Source organism: Eumetopias jubatus, unplaced genomic scaffold (genome assembly GCF_037043125.1).
Source record: "Eumetopias jubatus isolate StellerSeaLion01/CBP00866 unplaced genomic scaffold, mEumJub1_p1.0 scaffold_5, whole genome shotgun sequence".
NCBI classification, from domain to species: Eukaryota; Metazoa; Chordata; class Mammalia; order Carnivora; family Otariidae; genus Eumetopias; species Eumetopias jubatus.
Window position 1 is genome coordinate 51,888,592 of NW_028274811.1, and position 24,003 is coordinate 51,912,594.

At 45.6% G+C, this 24,003-nt stretch overlaps 1 protein-coding gene across 1 annotated transcript in view; it reads left to right on the forward strand.

Moving 5' to 3' along the window:
• The first annotated feature begins 12,804 nt into the window (after nucleotides 1–12,804).
• PIK3R1 (phosphoinositide-3-kinase regulatory subunit 1) overlaps nucleotides 12,805–24,003 on the forward strand; it is an 82,990-nt gene continuing 71,791 nt past the window's right edge. The window contains exons 1-2 of the mRNA XM_028123842.2: nucleotides 12,805–12,998; nucleotides 22,894–23,616. Coding sequence (XP_027979643.1) covers nucleotides 23,280–23,616 — 337 coding nt within the window. The 5' untranslated portion in view covers nucleotides 12,805–12,998; nucleotides 22,894–23,279. The remainder of the gene's footprint in view (nucleotides 12,999–22,893; nucleotides 23,617–24,003) is intronic.

Below are 24,003 nucleotides of genomic sequence, written 5' to 3' on the forward strand. Positions count from 1 at the left end.
CAGTTGGGAAGGAGATCATCTGCACAATTGTGATTTATCTAAAATTCAGAAATTGTCAGTGTGCTGCACTTTGATCTCATTCAGAAACCAGTAGCTTATTCTCATTTGATGGTAGACAGTTTGGCTTGCGGCATGGAGGCTGCGTGCTGCCATGGTTAAGAACTTGGAACTACCAGGGCTCCAACTGCAGGTCTACCAACACAGAAGCAAAAATGGGGAACCTTGCAGAGTTCTTAGAGCAGGCATAAAATTATAAAAACAATGGCTGAAGAAGGCTTGTGTTCGTTAGCATTTGCGCTTGTATTAGCTAGAATGCATTGTATCTGCCGTTGCCAGGATAGAGATGATATCTTACATACCTGCTGTGAGGTAGGTTTTGTTATCGTCCCTCTGCTGCAGCCCAGAAACACAAGCCTGGAGAACATAAGTAACTCGTTCTAAGGTCACACAGCTACCTGCAGGCATTTGAAACTGTGGAGTCTGGCTTCAAGTCTGACTACCAAAGTAGGTGTCCAGTTGATTTCTCCCTTTACCACCCAAACAAACCCTCAGTCCCCACCGGTGACCCCACAGGGCTGCTGGGCAAGTGTTCTCCTTCTCTGCTTTCGGGCCGTGCTGCTTAAGCCAGAGGCAGAGGTCTCGGGGGATAAAATGAGAGAGCAGACTTGGAAGGGTCAGAGGCTCCTCTTCCAGACTTTCACCTGCTCTGAGATTTTTTTTTTATACCCCATCCCCTCCATCATGCAACCCGCCATCAACCACATGCCCCTTGGAATATTTTACTGTGCATTGCACTCCAGACTTGGGTTACCCTTTGAAGTTCTTGCTACTTTGGTCACAAAAAAATCTTTGTGTAGAATTTTAATTTCCACAGCCAGCTGGCCTGTCCCCAGTAAACATCACCCTTCTCTTACTTGGTCCCCATCCACATATCAAGAGGGCCTTCTCTTATAGGTATAGGCCAGGGACTGGTGATGGGGTAGTGAGCAAAGCAGACACGGTCCCTGCCACACAGAGTTTATAGTCTATTGGGGAAGACAGACATTATTCACAGATCAGTCACACATCCTAGAAAGCTGCCCTTTGACTAGTGCTGTAAAGGAAGAGTTTGCTGAGCCCAGAGTGGGGAGTTGACCTCATCAGGGAGGCCAAGGAAGCCTTCCCTAAGGTGGTGGTACCAAGTGCAGATCTGGGGAAAAGGGAGACTGTGTCACAGGATGAACCTGCTCAGAGGCCCTATACGCAGGCAGGAAAGAGTGTGGTGATTTTGAGGAACTGAAAGAAGGCCGGCGTGGCTGGAGAACAAAGGATGGGGATGTGGTAGAGGAAGAGCGAAGAGAAGCAAGCAGGGGCGAGACTGCACAGCCCGTGTTAAGGATGCTGGCCTCTACGCATAAAGTAAATTGTGCAACTCCAGCTGCTCTTCAGAATCACCGGGGGAGCATTTTAGAAATACTGATAAGAGAATCTCATTCCAGAAAATTAAATCTGAACTCCTGGAAGTGAGACCCGAGCCTAGTTTGTTTGTTTGTTTGTTTGTTTTTAAAGCTTCCAGGTGATTTTATTGGAAATCATGACCCTCCAGCTGGGGGCAACCACACAATGTTTAAAAGGGAATGGGTGTACCAAGTGTGTTGAGGGGGGAGATGAATGTCATCATCAGATTTACATTTCGGAAAGCATCCCATGGCTAGGACCCGGGAGTTAGGAAAACTAGATCTGCCCTCAGAAAGGTGACGAGACCGATTCAGTGGCTGCTGAATGGTGCAGCTTTGGGTTGGGGTAGCAGCAATGGAGATGAAAAGAGATGGGTAAATCGGAGAGATTTCTGTTCACACCTCTGGGACCGGTGGAATGATGACGTTATGGACTCGGTGTAGGGGAAAAGAGAGAGGAGGCTTAGCTGGGTTTTGCATACACAGCGGGCTGGATAACTGGGCTATTTGTTGGGATAGCAGCAAGAACTAGAACCAGACGTGGTCAGAGGGATGGCGGGGCTTCAGTTTTGGCAGGTGGAGTCTGTTTTCACTTCATCTTGTGCCTTCTCTTTTTCTCTAGGCCTTCAACGTGGCACTCACCAATCCTTGCTATTTATTATGCATTAAAACAAACAATAGCAACAACACCAGGAAACTACTAAATACTAAATTCAAGTCATTGGTTTGATTGATCTGCCTTGGATTGTAACTTAAAGCAGCTTACTGACGAGTAAATGAGCCTTCCTAGTAAATACACATCTTTTCCTAGTAAAAGTTGTTGTGGTTTCCTCTTCTTAAAGTTTTTCATGTTGTGTACTCCTTCAGATGTTTAGTGCCAAATGACAGAAACCTCACTCTAATAAGCTTAAATAAAAGGAACACCTTATTGTAAGGCTATAGAAGTCTCTCACAGAAGACAAAGATGAATCTGCAGCTAGGTTCCAAGAAAAACTTAAGTCACAAACTCATGACTTGATGGTATCTCCCGTCAGTTCTTCCAACCTGCACATCTGCATTGTCCTTCTTTCTCTCTCCTCACAAACCAGATTCCATCATTTGTTTTGTCAAATATAATAGAACTGGCAACTGATAGCTTCTGAGGCTTAAGTTTTAGAGCTCAGACTTCAGGGAAGCAAACCTGACTCCGATCACAAACTCCAGAGTCCTGAGGAAGGAACTCACTGGCTCAGTTGAGTCAGGTGTCCTCCTGTGGACCAATCACCTGTGGCTGGGAAGGAGGTGTGACCTGAGGGAAAGGTTGGGCTCAGCCCACATTGGTTCATTGACCCCGCTGAACTGTGCCTGAAATGGATGCTCCTGTGATAGTCCTCGAAAGCTATGGTAGGACTAGGGTGGCAAATCCTGGAAATGCAGGGGCTCGGGGAATAGTACAGGTTTGCCATCATATCCCAAACAAGGAAATTAACAGAAGCAAACTGCAAGATCTAACTGAAAACAATTTCAAGCAGGTTGATAATTTTACAAAATATTTCATCTCTCTAGACTGCTGTTATTATGACATCTGAAGTTTCCAAGCTTTCTAAAACTTTATATTAGGTAGTGATTAATGTCAGGAGACTTGCATTTGTATAGTATTTGGATTATGAAGTTTTGAGCTGATTCAACAAAGCAGTGTGCTAGCTCTGAAATGATACTGATTTTAAACTATCATTTGCATTTCTGTAGATGGGAAATTATGTAACAAATCCTAGCTCTTTTGATTCTCATTAGTATCTGCTTAACACTGAGACTCCCCAAAGCCTAAACAGAAGTGGAGATTTCAGTTGCATTGGGGAAAAGTATGTACTTTGTTCCCTAAGAAACAAAGCAGAACATGCTAGATGAAAAGTCATGAAGAAGTTGGTTTGGACAGTGTATTCTTTTGAAGCTCCCAGATGAAATGAGGGCTGTGCCAATTACTAGTGATGAAAATGATCATAAGTAAAGATCTTCCATGAGCTTGCTTATGAATGGGTATGGCAAACCACTAGGAAATAACCAGGCCAGTGTGTCCATTCGGACTTCCTAGGGTATGGCCCTTTTTGCAGACTCTCCACTTCATGTGTTCATGACCTTTAGAATTTCCCTCAAGAAATAGTTAGGACTAAACAAATAATACGGTTAATAACATTTATAAACTCATCTATTCTTCAGTGTCCCATAGACCATCTCCGTTAGCTGAGCAAGAAGCTAGGGGCTGGGAGCACAGGCAGGCTTGAGTGGCCCTGCCAGGACTGCCTTTGACCAGGCTGTGAAGCAGGTGCAGTTTGCCTCGGGTGCCCTTGCTCCCTTTATCCGCAAGGACTCTGTTTGCTCGCTTTTGGACTCTCCATACTTACCTTTAACTTCCATCTACTGGGTGGTACCCATAATTTCCTCCAGTCTTGTTCTCAACTCATTTTCAACCAATCACTGCTATTCTTAAAGTGTTAATTGGTAATTGAGGTGTTATCTCAAATGCAGCAGAACTGTGGGGTGGGGATTCAGATTCTGGACCTGGCTCTACTGTTATCATGCATTGTCATCTAGGGCTAATTTTTTTGTCTGTCCCAGACCTCCGTTTTCTCATCTTTAAATCAGACAGGGGAGAACTAGATCAATGCTAAGCTGTCTTCCAGCTATTGTTTTGTTAGTCTATATAACAACAGCTTTCAGATGTGTTTGTATCTTTAAAAAGGTGTGACATGGACAGTCCTCCTTCTTCCCCCAATGTAATTCAGAGGCAGGGTCAGCACACTTTTCTGTAAAGAGCCGGAGAGTACATATTTTAGGCTTTGTGGGCCATGTGGTCCCTGTTGCAACTAGGAATTCTGCTGTGGTAGATGTGAAAGCAGCTATAGACAGCAGGACCTGTTTATGAAACTAGGTGTGGCTGGCGTTGGCCTGCAAGGTATAGTTTTCAGACCCCTAGTTTAGAATTTGGTGTCTGGAACCAAGTTGCTTGTGTTCACAGCTCAGCGCTCCAGCTGCCTATCCTTTCCATGCCCAGGTGCCTGATCCGTAAACAGTGAGAGAGATGGTGTAGACGTCCCTCCTAGGGCGGCTGTGGGGAGTCCATGAATTCATGTGTGTAGAGCGCTTGGACCCGTGCTCAATTTATAATAAGTGCTGTTAACTCTTACTGTTCTTCCTCTTTTCAGCTTCATTTTGTGTTTCTGTAGAGTGTTTTTCTCTTGCTGAGCCTGGCCCAACAACCTCTTCTGCAGGGAGGGAGGTGGTAAGAGGGCAAGAGCCGCTCACCTGTCAGGTGAAGAAAGACCTATCCTTGTAAGGAAACTTCTCTATTCGTGAACTTTCTACCGGGGGAAAGTCATAGGTAGATTTAAAGCTTCTTACCAGAGCAAAAGCGCATGAACTCAGCCCTCCGCACACTAGCAGCTCTAGCGCTCACTTGTGTGATACTGCTTTGAATCTAGACAAATGGTCTTGCAGCCTTTTGCGTGGTAGCCTGCTGGTGAGCCAGCTTCAGAGCGCCCTTCCGAGAAAGAACAAATAGGAAAAGGGGGGCAAAACCCTCTGTCCAAGTACTGAGCCTCATGTTAGGGAGAAGGGTGAGCTTTTCAGACTTAGTAACACTAGGTTTTTAGTACTGCACAGAGATGGGTGAGGGAACATTCCCTGAATGAGGGGGATCCTGGGATACAGTTTTAATGGGCTCCACCATGGACTGTGGCAAGGGGGTATTGGTGGGCATGGGGATGTGTGTGTGCCATCATTCACGGTCAGGTAAATGGCTTGGGAACAGACGTGTATTCTTTTCTTCCTCTTCGAATTCAGTGATTTAAAAAATAGCAGGAATTGCCAGCTCCTTTGCCAGAGAACTGTGTGGTCAAATATTTTATAGCATTTCAGGTTTAAAGAAGTTCTGCCTTAGATTGCATCATCAGCCTGCATAGTTTCTTCTGTTTTTCAAGTGGCACAGTGCCTAAGTTATGCACAAGATTAGTAATCTTTACAAGGGCATTGTTGACAGGCCTGCAAGCATGCATAAGAATCATAAATCTTTTCTTTAATAACTCAACAGTGCCTTTTCTATTTGGCCACTATTTACCAGGCACTAGCTAAACCGGAATGGTATCAGTGAAGCCACAAGCTGCACCAGTGAGGCAAATGCCCGAGTCAAGGAAACTCAGGTACTTGTCATTATGTTGTCACTCAGGAGCTGGTGGCTTGGAGCATCAACTAAATTTATAGCACAGAGATAGTTACCTAACTTCTCCAGTACTCTGTTTCCTTATCTGAAAATGAAAGAGGTAAGCTAGAGGCTGAAGGCACTTGGCAGCTCCATAATTGCGGATTACCAAGGAGAGAGACCAGGGGGTCCCAGAGGTCTGAAATTCTATGATGATGGGCCCAAATCCTTTGGGATCCCTTTCAGAGTTTCTCCTTGATTGGTGGTGATGATAGATGAGTTGATAATCGCAATGGTTAGGGGGAAAGCTGCCTATCACAAATTCAGGATAAGGAGCACATTAACCAGAAAGGGGGAGGTATCACTGAACAGTGAGGCAGCAGGGACCACAGTCCTCAAGGCAGAGGGCCCAAGTGGAGATTTGCTTCTGCTGCTTACCATCAGTGGCACCTGGGTCAAATCACACAGCCTTTCTGAGTCTGTTTCTTCATCTGTAAAATGGAAATCACGATGCATGCTCTGCCTACAACCCAGGGCCAGGGTGCATCACATAAAACAATTCATGTGAAAGTCCTCTTTAAACATTGAAATCCAGCACAAAAGCCATCATAAGCACAACTCCCTTCTTAAAACAGAAAACAGAAGACATTAGTGGCTAAAGAAACTGATAACCTACAAAACATCCTAAATTATGAGTAGTCAGTCATTCCTTCAAGATGCATCATGTTCATAACTGAAGAAAGGAAATCCTTGTTAACATTATGATATGGCAAGGATTTTGAGTGTTAAAATAAAAGACTCTAACCAATTTTAGAAAAATTGCTACTGTCATAATACAGCCTTACCTGATCTAAAGTGTTTTCTTTGCATACACAGCTTGGCAGGACCCAGAGAAAAGGCTGTGTGCTTGGAGCTGGATTGGGGAGGCTGATGGTAATGTGTTTCCTTTATTCTGCGAGGCTGTCTGAATACTCGGGCTAGGTTCTGTCAGAAGCACTGACAGTTCTGGATCTCCTCCAGCGGAGGGAACAAAGGCTAGAGTTTCTTTTGAAAAATTCTTTCTGAGCACTGAGATTGTCCAACACAGTTTCCTTGATAAAGGGCTCATTATCTATCGGTATGACTTTGCCCTTAATTTTTATGCTGGCAGGGCCAACATGAGCATATTTAAGCAAATCCTTTTACCCAGACAGCTGTAACAGCACCCTAATAATTTGTGCCAACACTCAAAGCTTGGGTGTGGAATATAATCAACTATGGGTTAAATTTCCAGTCATTTGAATCACCAAAAAATACAATTTATTTGCTTGGTTCTCATTGTATTTACACTTGTCACTTTTCAAATGCAAGCTCATTTTCAAATAAGAAAAATAGTAGAATGTTTCAGAATTGCTTTCTTAGCTCAACTGACACATGCTTATGGATCTAAGTGGGTTGCTTGTGTTGGAGTAAGGTGGCTCCAGAAGGTTGGGAAAAAGTGGCAGTCTGAGAAAGAAGTCTCTGTTAACAACACATGATGTAGCATTGTGTGTGTGTGTGTGTGTGTGTGTGTGTGTGTCTTGTGTGTGTGACAGAGAGAGAGAGAGAGAGAGAGTCTGTAAATAGTGATGAAGAAAATCTTGTATCCACCAAGTCTGTTTTAGTTTTTAAGAGGCAAGCCTGGAGTGTGATGTTAGTTCAGAAAGCTGAAAACTAAGTGTCCTGTAAGCTTTGTAAAAGATTTTTAAACAAAGTGAGGTAGCTTCACAGAGCCCATACAAAGGAATGTCAGAAAGTAAGAGGGAGACAGCACCAAGGAGAATGTTCCTGAGGTGGGAGATACAAACATGCTCTTTACTAGGGAGGTATACTCCACTGGGTGCCTGGGACATTTCAAGAAGGCTTTCCAAAGCCAGGAGGAAATATCTCTCGGTTTACACTGAATGCTTCCAAGGCTCATCTACATTGTGATGTGGATCAGAGCTCCGTTCCTTTTTTTATGGCCAAATACTAGTTTATTGTGTGGATATACCACATTTGTTCATCCATTAATCAGTTGATGGACACTTCGGTTGTTTCCAGTTTTTGGCAATCGTGAATAATGCTGTTATGAACATTGGCATACAAGTTTTTTTTTTTTTGAGTCTCTTCTCCTTGCAGTTTTAACTTGCATTTCTCTAATAACTAAAGATGTGTAGCTTCTATACATGAGTTTATTTGCCATCCATATATCTTCTTTCGTAAAGTGTTTAAATCTTTTGTCCATTTTGAAAAAACGTGTTTGCTTTCTCATTATTGTGCTGTGAGATTTCCTAATGTACTCAATACAAGTCCTTTGTTGGATACACATTTTACAAATATTTTCTCCGAAGATGTGACTTTTTCTTTTCATAACAATGTCATTTGAAGAGCACAACATTTCAGTTTTTTTTAAGATTTTATTTATTTGAGAGAGAGCGAACACAAGTGGGGGGAGGGGCAGAGGGAGAGAAAGAATCTCAATCAGACTCCACACCGAGCGTTGAGCCCAACACGGGGCTCCATCTTACAACCCTGAGATCATGACCTGAGCTGAAACCAAGAGTCAGACACCCAACTGATTGAGGCACCCCAAAACACTTCAATTTTGATGAAGCTCAGTTTATTGATTTTTTTCTTTCATAGTTGATGCTTTTTGTGTCCTAATTTTTAGGAAATCCTTTCTAAATGTATACTTTCTTTTAGGAGTTTTGTAGTCTCTGAAATTTTTAGGTCTATGATCCATTTCCAGTCAGTTTTTTATTTGGTGAGACATCAATACTGAAGTTCATTTTTCCTTGTATATGGTTTTCTAGTTGCTCCATGCCTCCTGATGTTTTAGTACCACTTGTATACTGATAGCTGGGGGACCCTGCTGCTCTGTCCCCAAATCTGGCTCTGACTTATTGGTTCTTTCTGAATCACACTTGTGTACTAGTATCTTAACAGTCACAAATATAGGAATTGGCATTGCGTTTCCTTGAGCTTTCCAGGCCTTTCTCCCTTGCTGACTGCCTGCTATGTACCAAGAAGTCTGAGCTGCTGGAGTTACACAAAAGTAAAAAGTGGCCCTTGCATTCAAGAAAATAACTGTGCAGAAATTTGTTTCTATGTTTCACATTTTATCAACTCTACTGAGATTACTGTATTGTAACTTTTTTTTTTTAAGGCCAGCTTCTTATTTCAAGGGATTTTGAGAGCAGATATGGAGTAAAATGTAACTGAAACTACCCGAAGGTGGCTCTTTCAGCTGCATCTCATACTGCTTGATTTGTTGAGTCTTCTCCCCAACAGTTTATAAGGATTCGGACACTAAAATATTAGACAGGGATGCCCAGAGAACAGTTGGTGGTCAGAGAACTTGGAGTTCAGGTGATTATGACCTGACATGTTCTCTGGGGTCCAGTCAGGAAGTTGCAACTCTTTCTAGTACTTCACCATGGTTAACAGCTCGTTCAAGCTCAGAAACAACAGAACGGGTAGTGGCCTTTTGAGTTCTCAATCTGCTCGGAAGCATTCCAGCCATTTTTTTTCATCTTTCTCTTAATATGTATTTAACCTAGTTAACTCACAATAGTGTAAGATCTTAAGCTAAGTAATACAAGGATTGACTCCCCACCCCCCGCCAAGCATTTCAGCTATCAAGGCAGGAGAGAGGAAAAATAAAAATATTAGGGCAAATTCCTTAGTGTTGGGCCCCAGCATGGCTCGGGCAGGGATCTCACTGCTACCTTCTCTCAGCTGTTGAGTGCCTGCAATGTTTGGTGCCATAGAGAACAGAAGACTGAAAATACATGGGTCTGTACACCAGCAGTTTGACGTTCCAACAAGCTAGTTGTCCTCTTGGGTGTCCTTTTTTTGTTGAGGTCCACTTAATTTTATAACATAAGGCATCGTAAAACCCTCAACTGGTGGTCATCGCCCTTATGTGGCCTAACCTAGGTTTCAAAAAATGTTGAATTAATTGCCAGCATTTAGTAATTGAGAAATTGCCCATAAAAATCTGGGTTTCCAGCTTCTCTGTGAAAATTGGAAGGTCTGGCAAATCTGGGCTCACAGTCCCTGTGTGGTAACAATCAGTTGAACGCTAGTACCAGCTGCTTCCTGTAAGACCAGCCATTTGGGCTCCATCTCTTCCAGCTGGCTTTCCTGATGGCACCTTTCCTACCTGGGTCCTCCAGGGCAGTGGTTCTTAGTCCTGGCTTCACAATGGAATCACGTGAGGATCTATAACGGTCACAGATGCCCATGTTCTGCCCACAGAGGTTTTGATATAGTCTCTCTGGGGTGCAGACCAGGCATTGGGATTTGTATAAGCTCCCCAGGCAATTATAAGCGCTGCAGCCAGAATTGAGGACCCCTGCTGAGACAGAGCATTGCAAACTTTAAATTGCACATTAGTCACCTGGGGATTTTGTTAAAATGCAGATTGTGATTCAGTAGATCTGGGATAGTGCCTGGGATGCTGCATCTCTAACTCCTAGATGGTGCCAACGCTGCTGGTGTGTGGACCTCTCTTTGAGAAGTAAAGCTCTAAGGCATTTGTTGTATTTGTTTTAGGTTTTTGAACCCTAAACTACATACTTGGGTTTTGAGTCTAAAGGAATTGTATTCTAGCACTCACATTATTACAGTAGCTGGAGTAATGGTGGCAAATGAGAGTATCCTGCCAGTGGTCTTTGGGGAGGACACTTAGCTTGCTGTGGCGGCTGAAAGCCTTTCAGGGTGCTGGGGGTCCTTGTCTCTGTTAGGTCTGACTTCCAAACCACCTTCACTGTCACCAGCTGTACATGAACATCCCTATCTTCCTTTGGGAAACTGTACACTCTCTGACATTTTGAGCTCCTTGGTGGAGCTGGCACCACCTGCCAGCCAGCAGTTTGGCTGCTACTGATGGGACAGTGGTGTTTCTGTGCCCATTTGAGCATTTCCTTGCAGTGGTTTTCAGTCTGTGTTCCCAGATGCCCTAGACCTAGAGCAAAGGCTCTCAAACCTTCTCTTGCGTGAGACTACTTGGAAGGCTTATTTAAAAAGATTGCAGGCCTCCAGCCCCAGCATTTCTGATTCAGCAAGGACAGAGAATTTACATTTCTAACACATCCGCAGGAGAGAATAACGAGGCTTGCCCAAAGACCTAGAGGTTCCCCTTGGCCTCACCAGGTGGCTTCTTATAACAGTTACTTTTTACGAGTCCAGATAAGATTTTATTTAAGAAAAAGGTTTAAAGTCTGAGTACTGCTCTTCTGTTGCTTTTTATTATTTCATAGAAATCAATGGAAAATGGAAATTTAAAAAAGCTAATGTTAGTGATATGGGGGGGGGGGGCAGGTATCAATACAGATGAACCAGAGACTGAAATTAGTTTATCAAAAAAGAGCCCTATTGTCCTCCCATGGGATACTCTTTGGACTTAACGCTTTGTGGTCCAGTATGATGGAAAAGATGAAAGAAGATACAACATAAATTGCTGAAGACCATCTAAAAAAAGAAAGCTTCATTAAAGATTTCATGCGTTTTAAGTTTGGGGGGAATAGAACCCCATCATAACAATACATAAGTCCCTTTCCAGGAACTCATGTACAAAAGGAAGAGACGGCTGGTAAGGTTTCTTCAGACCCAAGCCTAAAGGAAATACCGTAAACATCCCACCACTTAACAGCTCAGCTTATTGGTTTGGGTCAAAGTAATTCTACTACAGGGTGAGACACCTCATTTCAGTTACAAAGCTCAGGCAAACAATAGATGAGGCCCTTCATTTCATAGAGTAGGTGGAAAAAGACGTTGCTTGGGTAAACTTTTAGATTAAGTGGATTCTTAAACATGTAGGTAGCTCTCTCTCTTTCTCTTTCTCCACTTCAAGAGACGTGTTGGAATAATAGAAAGGCCAGTACCTGATACCTGAAGTGGAACTTACTTTTCTGTTAAGAGTGTGAGTCACCTTTAAAAATGATTTTATTGTCCGAGGATACTCAAGACATTTCAGGATGTTCTTTACCTCCAACACCCACGGGAATAAAGCACCAAATTCAAAGTTTGACAGAAGTTTAAATGCTTGTTTTTGTTTGTTTGTTTTTAAAGGAATATCCTTGCAAGGAAACGGGGAAAGAGCTGTAGAAAGTGCTCTAAGGTAAGCAGGCTGGGCAGGTGCAGATCTCAAAACTCCTGAAAGAGGAATCTGGCAATAGAGGTTTAAAAAAGCAGACTCTTAAAGGGCTTAAGGGTAAAGGGCAGACAGAACACAGGTTGCTCGCATTCTATGTTACCCGTCATTGGAAGGTCTGGACCAACATCAGATTTTTTTTTTTTTTTTTGAGCAACTTAGTAATGATTCTTAGTGGGAGAATCTGCATTTGAAAGCGAATTTACGGGACAGTGTAATTCACGTGAGCTTCCACTCCCGACACCCGGAGCAAGAAGAGGGGCCGTGGTCCGCCTGAGCGACCTACATTTGCTACGCGAGGCAAAAACTGGTAAGGATCAGTCAGCGTGCGCCCTCCTCATCAAACTCTCTTCCCTTTTCTCGGGCCCGCCTGGCTCCCGATGGCGGCGGTGCCAGGCTGTTGGAGCTCGCGGCAGCCTGCGGGCACTAGCCCCTCCGCCTCACCCTTTCACCCTCCGTTCACCCCCGGGCTCCACGCGGGTGGCGTGGTTTTTCCGCCCACTCCCGAGGCGGTGCTGGCGAAGCCCGGAATTGCAGGGCCTCCCCGCCTTGGCGAGCCCTGGAATCTGAGTCTTCCCCGGCCCTGGCACTCCGCTAGGGCGCCGGGGGCTCGAAGGAGGCTGGGGTTCGTCTCCAGATACTCTGATTAGAGCCGCAGCCTCTAAGTCTGAACTCGTCCTCCACCTCTCCCAGCCCCACCGCCTCCGGTCTCGGAGACCCCGGCAGCTGGCTGCGCCGCGGGCCGGCGCAGACCCAGAGCGCTCCACCGCGGAGGTAGCGCGCTGCCCGGCCGCCCGGGGCATCCCCGCGGCCGGGGGCGGAAGGCCAGCCCGGCTGCAGGAAGGGTCCGCAGAGCCGGAGCTCCGCCCCTCCGGCCGCCCGGCTCGCAGGCCGGCACAGTGAGTGGCAGCGGCGGAGGGCGCGGCGCCAGCGGAGAGGGGCGGAGACGCGCCCGCTGGTTGGCGCGGGCTCGGGGGCGGGGCGCGCTGGGCCGGGCCGAAGGCGGGGCCGAGGCCGGGCACTGGCGCTGCGGGCTGACGGAGAGGAGTCGCGAGCAGCTGGAGCGGAGTTGGAGGGAGCGGCGGCGGCGACGAGGGCAGCGGGCTAGCGGGTTGGAGCCGCCGAGCTCGGATCGGGAACGGTGGGCGAGTCGGGGCCGGGTCAGAGGCGCGTCGGAGGCCGCCGCTGCAGCCTGGGCCCCGCAGAGGAAGGAAGCCGGCCGGCGGGGGAGGTAAGCGGCGGCAGCGGGTCCGGGTGTGTGTGTGTGTGCCCGGGAGGGGGAAGCTGTGCGTGCGCGCGCGGCTGCCGCCGTTCTCTTCCTGTCACCAGCAGCCGCTTCTGCAGAGCCGAGCCGGGGGAAAGCGGGCCGGCCGCCGGCATCGCCGGTTCTCGGCCAGCGTTCTGCGTGCTACGGCAGCTTCCGAGCTCCCGTTTCCCCGGTCCTCTAACGAGCTGGCTCTGCACGCCGCCGGACTCATTCGTTTCCCGAGTTGCAGGCGATCTCGGGCTTGTCCCCACCCCTTCGTTACCGCACACTTTTGAGGGTCCTTACTGTCGCCCTGCTGCAGTTTTCCGGGGTCCTTCACCGGAGGAGAGCGCCCAGACCGTTGCCTTTGAGTTAGCGGGAAGGAGCGGAGCCTCCCCCCGCGTCCTCTAGCTTCAACCAGGGTCGCTGCTCGAGCCGTTCCCCCGAGCGGGTGGGGCGGCGGTGGTCCCCGGAGCTCGCCACGAGCCCCCGCCCTCCGAAGTTTGCCTTCCTCCTCTTCCGGGGTGGGGGAAGTGCGCCTCGGGGCGGCTGGTCGCTGGGGCCCTAAAGGCGTCTAGTGCCGGCTGGGCCTGGACAGGTTGTTGGAGGCATATTTAATGGGGTCCTCGAACAGTCCGGAAATCCAGCTTTTCGTATCGCGGGGCGAGACTGGAGGGACCTGCCCAGCAATATGGAGCCGGCTAGGGAGCGCGGGAGTGTGGCAAGCCCCAGCTAAAATATCGTGGGTAATTGTCTGGCAGCCACAGCTCTAACACTCACTTCCCAAGAGCAGAAACTGCCCCGCAGATCACAAGACAAAGAGAACTGAAGAGCTCAGGCCAGCCACTCCTGTACAAATACATACTTCGATAACCAGAATTCGAGCATGAAATAGAAGGGTGTGAGTGGAGTGGCTGTTACATGTTGAATGCAGAGCGCCTGGGAACTGGATTTGGGGAATTTCTTATGCTTCCCTGAGTGCTATTAATATCGAAGAGGGCTCACTTCCACCGTTAATCCCTGGTGGAGCTGCAGCACTGTGGTATCCGAGTATGAGTTTACTTTGTATTTGGGGCTTTTATGACTTTGGAAGCTACACTTTTTTTTTTTTTTCTTTTTCTGTTCTCTTCTTTTTCTCTTTGTCATTCAGTGCGAAGTACGGCTGGATAAAGCAGTTCCGGGTTTTGAGTGCAGCATAAGATTGTCATTTCAGTGTAGTGAGGTTCAAGTTTTAGTTGTTAGGCGGGACATTCACAGAGCTTACTGACCCAGGCATTTATGTTGAATTGTATTTTAATGTTTCATTAGCTTGGGTTGCGTTTCGCAACTTTAAAGATGCTGGTAGTGATTAGCTAGAAAAGATCGGAGAAGACAGGTTCATTTCTGAGACACGCTCTTAGGGTAATGGATCTTCAAGGTGCAAATCATTGGGCATTTGGCGAGTTCTGCGGAGAAGGCCACAAATAGCTTTTATCTTTAAAAAAGAACCCCCCCATACAGGTTTTTGATAGATCACATTGTCCTTGAAATAAACAGTTCAAATCAATAGAAGGTAATTTCTTCCAAACAGAAGTTGCTTAAATTTTGGGAAGCAGGTGTTTGGGTTGTTACAAAGAAAATACCCTAAAAGTAGTTTGGGGGGGGGGCAGTGTCCCTCTAAAGTTTGAGAAGGTGTGTTTGGTTCAGAATCAAGCTTTAAACTGGAAAGGTCAGTGGAGACTACCTTATCTGCCGTGCAGAATTGTTGGGTTATGTCATTGCTGGCCTCTTCAGCTTTTTTTATGCGTGTTGTAGATAGGTAGGTAGTAGTCATACTTTTTTTCATAACAGTATATAGGTTTTTGTGATTGGAAGATCTGTGTATCTCATATTGACTTTCAAAGTGTGATGTGCTTTTGCTTTTTAACTTCCATCTTGATAATGGGACCTGTTCTTGTCAGTTGCATAACAGAACTCTAGTGTACACATGTCTATCTGCTGTTTTATCTGCTTTTCTAAAATGATGTTATCACTGTGTCCATTCACATGTGTGATGCTGAGGGTGTGAAAAAGCATTTCACTTCCCATCAATTAATTATATTGTCTTTTCTTAGCTATTTTTAGAAATTTATATTTATTAAGATCAGAAAATCCCCACAGCATAAAAAGTTAGTTTTGGGGAACAGAAGTGGTACAATAAGTTATAATTAATTATAATAATAACATGTTTTGGTTGGTGGTAGTAGTGCTGGTCGCATGCATATATCTTCTGGAATTGCCACTTGTACCTCAGCCGATTTTTGAAGGGTTTTGTATCTTAAATGCAAACATATACCACCTACCCGAACCTTGTGTTGTTAAAAGTGACCATACGTATTAATTTTTTCCATGAGTGCCTTGTAATTTTTAAGGTAGGGTGTTGGTCAGAATTTCCTTTTTTTCTTAGGTAGTTCTAAAAAGGCATCCACTCTGAAAGATTGTCCACTTGCTCACGAAAACAGGGACAATTTCAGTTCATCTTTTGTTGTGTTTGCGTTTTGTGATTTCCAAACTGTGTTTTATTGACTAAGGAGATGATGGTGAATGAGCAGATTTAAAGAAAATGATTTTATGGTCAGGTAGATGATAAAAAGCTGAGATAATGGCTGCATTTGGGATTTGGCTTTTAATTCTCTCACCTGTGCGGGATACACCACGCAGAAGAAAATGGGAAGTGCTTCTTTCTGCATGTTATCCATTTTAGACAGGCTCCCCGCAGATCTGTTTTGGAGGGCACAGGGATTTGCCAATGAACTCAAGAGAATGGAGTCTCTTAGTGAAGCTCTCAGAAAATGAGGTTACTGACCAGTGGAAGAAACGGCTTATCAATTTAGTTTTTTACCTTAGAAGGCACAATATAAATGCTGTAATCGTTTTTAATCAGAAACTTTGGTTGTAAGTAATTTTTAAAATATTCATGTTATTTATTGCCTTTTTTCTCAATCCTAATGTGATTTCTTGCTGCGCTTCTGCCAACTCTCTTATTGGAATTATTTGCCTAAAAGAATGGCGATTAAAGGCCATTTCACGTGCATTATGCCAAATGAGCTGAGAAGTAGACTACGTAATTACTCATAAACTTGTCTGTTTGGCTTATGTTGGTTGTTCCCCCCCCCCCCCCAAGTGTATAATGAGCATAGCATAGTTTCTGCTGGAAAAAAAAAAAAAATCGTGCTGTAAAAATATCTTTGGAGATTGTATCTTCCCAGCATTGTTTTCCTTAAAGTAAATCGAATACATACCCACAGGCACCTGTAGTCAAAATAGTTTTCAGGTGAAGGATCACCCCAGAGAGTGCCAAAGTGTGAAGAGACTCCACCGGTGCGCAAGAGTGAGTTAATAAAGCAAGGTGCCTGGTCAGGCGTGCCTTGCCCCTCCCCTTCCTGGCTGGACCCCAGTGGTCCAGACCCTGGACTCGTCCCCCAGAGGAGCTAGGGCTGAAACCTCCGGACGCAGCTACCTTTAGTCCCTGGAGGACTCTTCTCTCTTTGCGAGCAGCTAGGCAGCCACCACCAAACCCTGTTGGAGAGGAGTCTTGGCCCCTCCCAGGTCTCCTTTGCCCAGACCTCCAAAGCCACCCCTCTCCCTCAGGCAGGGAGAGAACTAGGTGGGCAAAGTCCACATGTAGCCTTTTTGTGTCTACTTACTCTGAAAAGGAGTTAAAGGGACAGCAGAGAGTTTTATTTTGGACGAACTTGAGGATTCGTTTACAAGAGTTCCCAAGCCTTTAGAGGCAGTGCAAACAAAAACTCCTAGCAAATATTCCTGTTTCAAATAAGAATTGTGTAAATGGCAGTAAGGGGTGTTGAATGCAAGTAGTAATAGTAGTGGTAATGGTACCAGTGATAACATAGCCGCAGTTTACTAGCTACGTAACGTCAAGCAAATCATTTAGCTTTTCTGTGCTTGTTTTCTCATCTGTAAAATGGGGATAGTAATTGTATCTAGGATGGTTGTAAGGGTTCAGTGAGTTGATCTATGCAAAACTCTAAATGCTGTGCCTGGCCCGTAGTAAACTCTATGTTGGTGTTAAATTATATTAAGTAGTAAACTCTATGTTGGTGTTAATTATATTAAGTTCTAATTATCAAGCGTGGAGCTAAGTACTTTATACATGTAATTTCATTTAATCCTCCTAGTAACCCTGGGAGGTCTAAGTTTGCTTATTGTATCTGTCTCACAGATGATAAAATTGTGCCACAGAGAGATCTGAGTAACTTGCCCAAGGTTAAAAATCCAGACAGTGATGGGGACAGCTGCCTGTGTCTGAAGCTCGGTGCTTATACTAATCTTCTCGTTAAGACTTTTGCAAAATACCATTGTATTATCACGAGAGGAGGGGATTCAGATCATCTCCAGTCCTCTCGTTCCACGGCCGTTTCCTCAGGTCTCTTCCCCGTGATGGTGCAGGGACCAGAACGGTCAACCCCGTGGCCTTGCCTGTGTGGTGGGATATGTTTCTCAGGCCCCTCAGGACCCACAGCAGGAGCACCAGCATCTTTCCGCCAGCCTCCTTGTGAGCACTCCAGCTGGACCTGGGCCTCTCTTCACTGCCCCTCCTAAAGCGTTCCAGTTCTGTGTCATCACTTTGCCTTCAGGAGAGTCCTGCCTCCTTGTTGTTTCACCTGGGCCTGTCTTGTACCCCGCCCAGCCCCACTGCTCCTCCAGCCCCAGAAGGGCTGCAGGCAGGAGTCTTGCTCTAGACACCCTGCTTGCCCACAGTGTGGACTCAGCCTTGAGCATCGCAGCCGGCGACACATTCTGGTCGGTTTGGAAAATGAGTGAGGATATCTGGTGACTGTTACTTTAGGCTTAATCTAACTTCGCTCTAACTTTGATTTTTATGATTTCCAGGCCATTGTATCGGACAGGTGAAGAGATTTTTAAATGATGATTTGTCTTTTTAAAAGACAGTGAATTTAGGTTGTGGAGCTTGCCCTAGACTCACAGCTAGCCCAGGGAGGATGGAGAGATGGGATGTAGGGAAGTACAGGCTGTGGGCCCAGGAACCCTCCATCGCCTTTGCAGCCAAAGTGAAGACCCACTGTGTGCTGGGACCCAGTGCCAAACTGCTCACTGAATCACAGGACAGAATCCTAGGATTGGAGCGTATTCCTGCTTTACTTCAAGTGATTTAAAAATATCCTATACTCCTGTCTCCCCACCAAGTTTGCTAAATCCTTGTCCTTTGTAAAAGGGGAATAAGTCAGCAAAGTCAGAGGACTTTTCAGAGAATTTTGTTTGGTTCTTTGCCAGAATGCCTGCGGGTTAGAGGGTTAAACTGAAAGTTTACATTCAGGCCTTTCTACATTAAGAAGTCATGGGTTCCTGACTGTCAGGCATCAGACACAATTTTATTTTGAGGAACAAAATCATAGCAAAGAGAGAAAATACACATTGATTAATGGTGTTGCAGGCAGGCAGTCTTTAAAAGGATTGAAAGACTGGAACACAGTAATTACCATTAAAAAAAATTTCAAACTGTTGCATGCAATATTATGTAAGAATAAGTTATTTGTTTATAAAATTTCTTTATATCTTTTGTTCCTATAACTTATGTATGCACTAGCCTGGAGCCTAGATTATAAAATTGCTTTGCTTATTTGAAAACACTGAATTATGGATGGGTAGGTATAACCCACCTATAAAGCCTTTACTGTGTTAACAATTATTTCGGAGCTAGGTGGAAATAGTTCACTGGACCGGTGAATGTAGCCAAAGAGATTGGAGACATAATCTTGTGAATCTGGGCAACATATATCCTGTCGATGTGGGTAGCTCGGGCTCCAAATTGATCCTAGAAGGGTTACATTACATAGGTGCTGCCAGTGTCTCAGGCCGCTGAGTCTTCTGCAGTCCTGGGGAGAATGTGAGGGTAAGAGAAAAAAGAACTTGCCAGTTATCTAGGTATGATAATTCTTGTGACTATGGATTAATACCCCACATACTCCCCTAGGGAGGACCTGAGTTGTTAGAAACTGTGTACTCAGGTGCCTGGGATATTGGTAGGGGGCGTAGAGGCTGAGAGGGATACAGATGGCAGAAGCTTCAGCTTGTAGAGCATAAGTGGGCAGGATTCTAGAAGTGGGCAGCCTTCCAGACATGATGTGCCCAGTATTCTCTCATTCACTAGCTTATAGACTTCTTTGGCAAGGATGCATTTTACTGAAGTCTCTTTGAAAGAAAATTTGCCTTGTCCAAGATACTGGGTCCCGAACTTGATGGAACGGCTGCCAAGTTGTAGTGGCTTTTTTGGGCAGGTGTGTTTGTAAAAAAGCCACAAACACTATCAGTGAGGCCACTGTCACAAAGAGTAAATAAAAAGCAGACGTTCAGGGTTAAATCTGAGGGGTCAGAATGTGCCGGCAAAGAATCTGCATCACTGACCCTATGGACATACCTCGGCTGTCCTCGGTCATCAAAGCATGTTGAACTTGGGCAGTAGGTTCTAGTGGTGTCAAAAGTTGTGGCCCTGGAGCCAGACTGCTTGAATGGGAACTGTGATTCCATCTCCCAGTTGCTGAGTGTTATCATGGCCAAGGTACTCAATTCTCTGTACCTCGGTTTCCTCCTCTGCAAAGTGAGAATATTGATAAGTGCTGCCTCGGGATTATGCTGAGGAGTGAACATGTTGATACACATATAGTTCCTAATGAACAGTAGATGGCAATGGTTGAGTGAGTTAATACACATCCAGCTCCCAGTAGGTGTTAGATGATACCCATGATGACCAAGATGACGGTGACAGTCCTCGAAATGGGTGTGGCTGTTAGGAGAAAGCATGCAGTGTGGTTGAGGCGCCTGCCCCTTCTCCCTGGCCAGGGCCGCTGTGCAGTTGCCACCCAGCTGACTAGTCAGCGCTCCCTCTTCTCTTACAGGTTTGCTCTCCAACCTCTCAGTTGGCACTGACTTCTGGCCAACCTTGAATTGTTTGGATTGATCTTCCTGGCCTTGATGTTGTGGAGTCCCAGAAGACAGGAATGGTGTGTTCTCATAATCCTAGCATCGTAGAAGATGAGGGTTTTTGTTGATTTGGGGTTTTTTTATTTTGTTTTTTTAAATCAGATGAAGGCCCAGAATTCTACACAGGATTTTTCTCACACAGAAAGTTAAGGTTCTCCTTTTAAAAACAGCGAGGGACAGGAATTAGTAGAGACATCTAAGTCTTTGGCGTCTGGGTTGGGGATTGCTACTCTCAGTCATCAGGTTCCTCAGGGTTCTTTTTCTCTTTGCACAGGTTTAGCCTCAGGTAACATAAGCACAGTTTTCAGCTTGGTAAAACCCTGACCAGACATGGGGCCTCTTAGTATGGTGTCCCCTGTTTAGGAACATGCATATCTGCATGGGTGTGCTGTGATCAGCGGCCCGGTGGTGGCTGAGGGCTGTGTAGGGGAGAGTGATGAGGAGAGACAGACAGGGAGGGAGGGAGGGGTAGAGGGGGAGACGAGTGGGTAGATACAATATTCCCCATTCTGTTAAGAATCTCACCAAACTGGCCCACTGGGTTGTTGAAATAGAACAAGCCATAGGCAGCAGCTGGTGGAAAGATCTATCCAACGTACTAGTTGAGGATTTTTTTTTTTTTCCCAAAAAGACCTACATTGCCAGGAAAAGCTAACAGAAATTTCAAGGCAGATTTGGAGGAATTAAATTATTCTTAGGCATGTTGCCTGGTTTCCAGGCATTTAGGGATATGTAAATTTTCATGTTCCTTAGAGTTCTGTGTCTCATTTGTACAGAGTACATTAGTACTAAAAATGAGATTTGCCAGTCCTACATTTTTGTGTGAATTTCTGCAGTGAATATTTAATTTGATTCTGGAGCCATCAAAAGGAGAGGTTGTCTTCAAACATAGTTTATTTTTCTAATACACCCTGCTGGTTGCTTTAGTTTTCTTTTTTATCTGATGACTGAAATACAAAGTTAGAATTCTATCTCAAATTAATATTCTAACTATTCAAAGGTTTCCAGTGTTTGTTTTTGCTCCTTTTAACATTAACTCTCCTAAGAGTGTTACTGTACTACCACTAAGAGGATCTAACCACGTAAAGTTGGATACTTGACGCTTCTGCATGCCAACATCACTGGCTGTTGATTAGATTCTGCATGTTAAGATGCATATACGGACGAGTTCCTATAATACCAAGCTTCTCACGTGGCCCCCTCATCAAAACACACGGAGCTTCGTTTGATATAGCACGCTGATGTTGTGTGGCTCTCGTTTATTGCTTTGCTACTCAGCCAGCTTAACTGAAACCTTTTAAGTTGCTTTTACTCTTTATAATGAAGATAGTGCTGAGAAATGACCAGAGTGCAAAGTGTGTACATGAACGCCCTGTGCTGTTGGCAGGCCACGTGCTGACTTTCTCTCCAGAGAGTCTTTAATTCCTCTGCCTCCACTGTGTTACAAGAAAAAAAAAAAGCAAAAACTTGCCCTACTCGTTTCCCCCTACACCAGGGCTATCTGTCCAGGGTAATTTCCAGCCACCATTTCTACTCCCTCTTCAGTTCCTTAACTCCTTCAATTCTAGCAACTGTCCTCAGTGTCTCTAGACTGGAGTCTGCTTTCTCAGAAGTCAATGATGATACGGTGGTGGGCAGAGCCCCGGGTTTCCTAGCCTTGCCTCACTTTCCCCTTGCTGGAGGCCCCTGCAGGATTCGGTCTTAGGGATCACCTTTTCTCACCCAAAGCGTCTTATCCATTGTTTCCCAGATACAGTGTGTCTCCAAACTTGGACTTTGCTTTTAAGGTTGCATTCAGTGAACCCCAGTGTTTGGTTCTTGGATCATTTTTTAACCTTCGATAGTTTTTCTTTGGGAGTTCCTCCATTCCATTGAGTTCAGCCTTGCCTTATTTGCAGCTGATCAAGTCTGTAGCGGGTTCCCTCTCTTGAATCACAGGCTAGGTTTGCCCCTGCCCCCTACACTAGCAGTTGTATGCCCAGCATCCCCTAAAGCCCACCGGCGTCAACCCCGGGTAGGCCTTCTGCTCCTGTTCCGTGTTCACTCTCACTCAGGCATCACCACATCCTCCGGGTAGGCCTTCTGCTCCTGTTCCGTGTTCACTCTCACTCGGGCATCACCACATCCACTCATGCTCTCTCTGCAGCGTCTGTTGCTTCATCCCTCCCCTCCGTACCTTCTGCTGCCGCCTTGGTTCCCGTCCTCAGGGCCTTTCAGCCACACCACTGTAGTACAGCTTTCATCCTCACCCATCCATCCCTGTGCCCGTCCGTCCCGTTCACCGCAGTTAGACCGAGATTCTTCAAGTGCAGCTCCCATGTTGTCGCTCCCCTTCCTCCATGCGTTTTTGGTGGCTCCCGAAATTAGACCATAGTACTCCCAAGCTCAGTGCAGGAGTGCATCGTGTCCTATAACCCCTCCCTGTCTTTCTAATCCAGTTCCAGTGCTCCCTCTTAGGCTTCCGACGCTTTGGACTGCCTGTTCTAGCTCCTCCCAGAATACGACATGTCTTAGTCACATCTGTACGTGAGATCATGCCACACATCCCTTTCTGTCTTCAGATCCCTGCAGTGAGACGTGGTCTCTCCCTCATTGGAACCCAAAAGCCTTTAGCCTCTGCCTGTCTTCCGCTGTTTACCTAGTGTTACGGTTCCTCGTGTACCGTTCTTATCTGAGAGACGTTGCCACATGCCGGCACACCTTGCACCCCTGCCTAGTGTTCTTGGAAGGCGGACTGTCTTACTCATCTTTGTTGTATATATCACGTGGAGCGGTAGCACGCTGGCCCGTGTGTGTGTGCCAAATTGATTAAATACTTGTTGAATGGAAATAGAAATTCAAATTCACACAGATGGCAAAGTGTGATGTTCATTCATAAGTCTTGTTTTTCCTTTGCTAGGTGAAGCTCGCGTGTGGAGTGACACAGTGTAATCAGACGCCAGATGGACAGTGTGACAAGAGTGTCAGAAAGGATTGGGCCGCGCTGCGAGAATCAGCCTGGAGGCCAAGTGTTGACGAGCTGCTGAAAAGGAAGCCAGTGGGAGCACTGCGGGCCGCAGAGGAAGTGGGACCCTGTCTTCAGTCGCACCATTGATGGAGGACAGATGGATAGCCGGACATCCGGTCACCTCTCCTTTTAAACCTTTGGAGAGTTGTCCCCTGTCCTCTGCTGGACACATATTAGGAATCTTAACACACTCTCTGAATTCACTTTCCATAGAAACGTAAGATCAGACTGCAGCGTGTCACCAGACTCCTCTGTTGCATGGTCACAGACTCACCAACATGAGCGCCGAGGGCTATCAGTACCGAGCGCTGTATGATTACAAAAAGGAACGAGACGAAGATATTGACTTGCACTTGGGTGATGTCTTGACTGTGAATAAAGGGTCCTTAGTAGCTCTTGGATTCAGTGACGGACAGGAAGCCAGGCCTGAAGAAATTGGCTGGTTAAATGGTTATAATGAAACCACGGGGGAAAGAGGGGACTTTCCGGGAACTTACGTTGAATATATTGGAAGGAAAAAAATCTCGCCTCCCACACCAAAGCCCCGACCACCTCGACCCCTTCCTGTTGCACCAGGTTCTTCGAAAGCTGAAGCAGACGGTGAGCAACAGCAAGGTCAGTATTCATGAATGATTGCCTCGTGGCTTTTTTTTTTTTTTTTTTTTTTTAGGAGAAGCCTGAGAGTTGTGTTGGGCTATCACCCTCGGAGAATAACTCATTTTGGCAACTTTATCTGAATTTCTGTATGGTATATAAAAGCTTGGTCAGTCATTGCAAGACTAGAAATTTGTGTGTGTGGGGTAGAGAGTTGGAAAAAGAAGGAGATGGCGTATGAGAACCTGTTTCGTGAGCATCTTTAAACCCTGTTATTATAGTTACCATGGAATTAAACACTACTTCATTCTTCCTCTTGTAATTGGTATTAATATATTTAATCATTTGGGGAAAGTAGAGGGTAAGTCAGTATATTTAACATTAATTTGATGTATATGGAAAAATGTC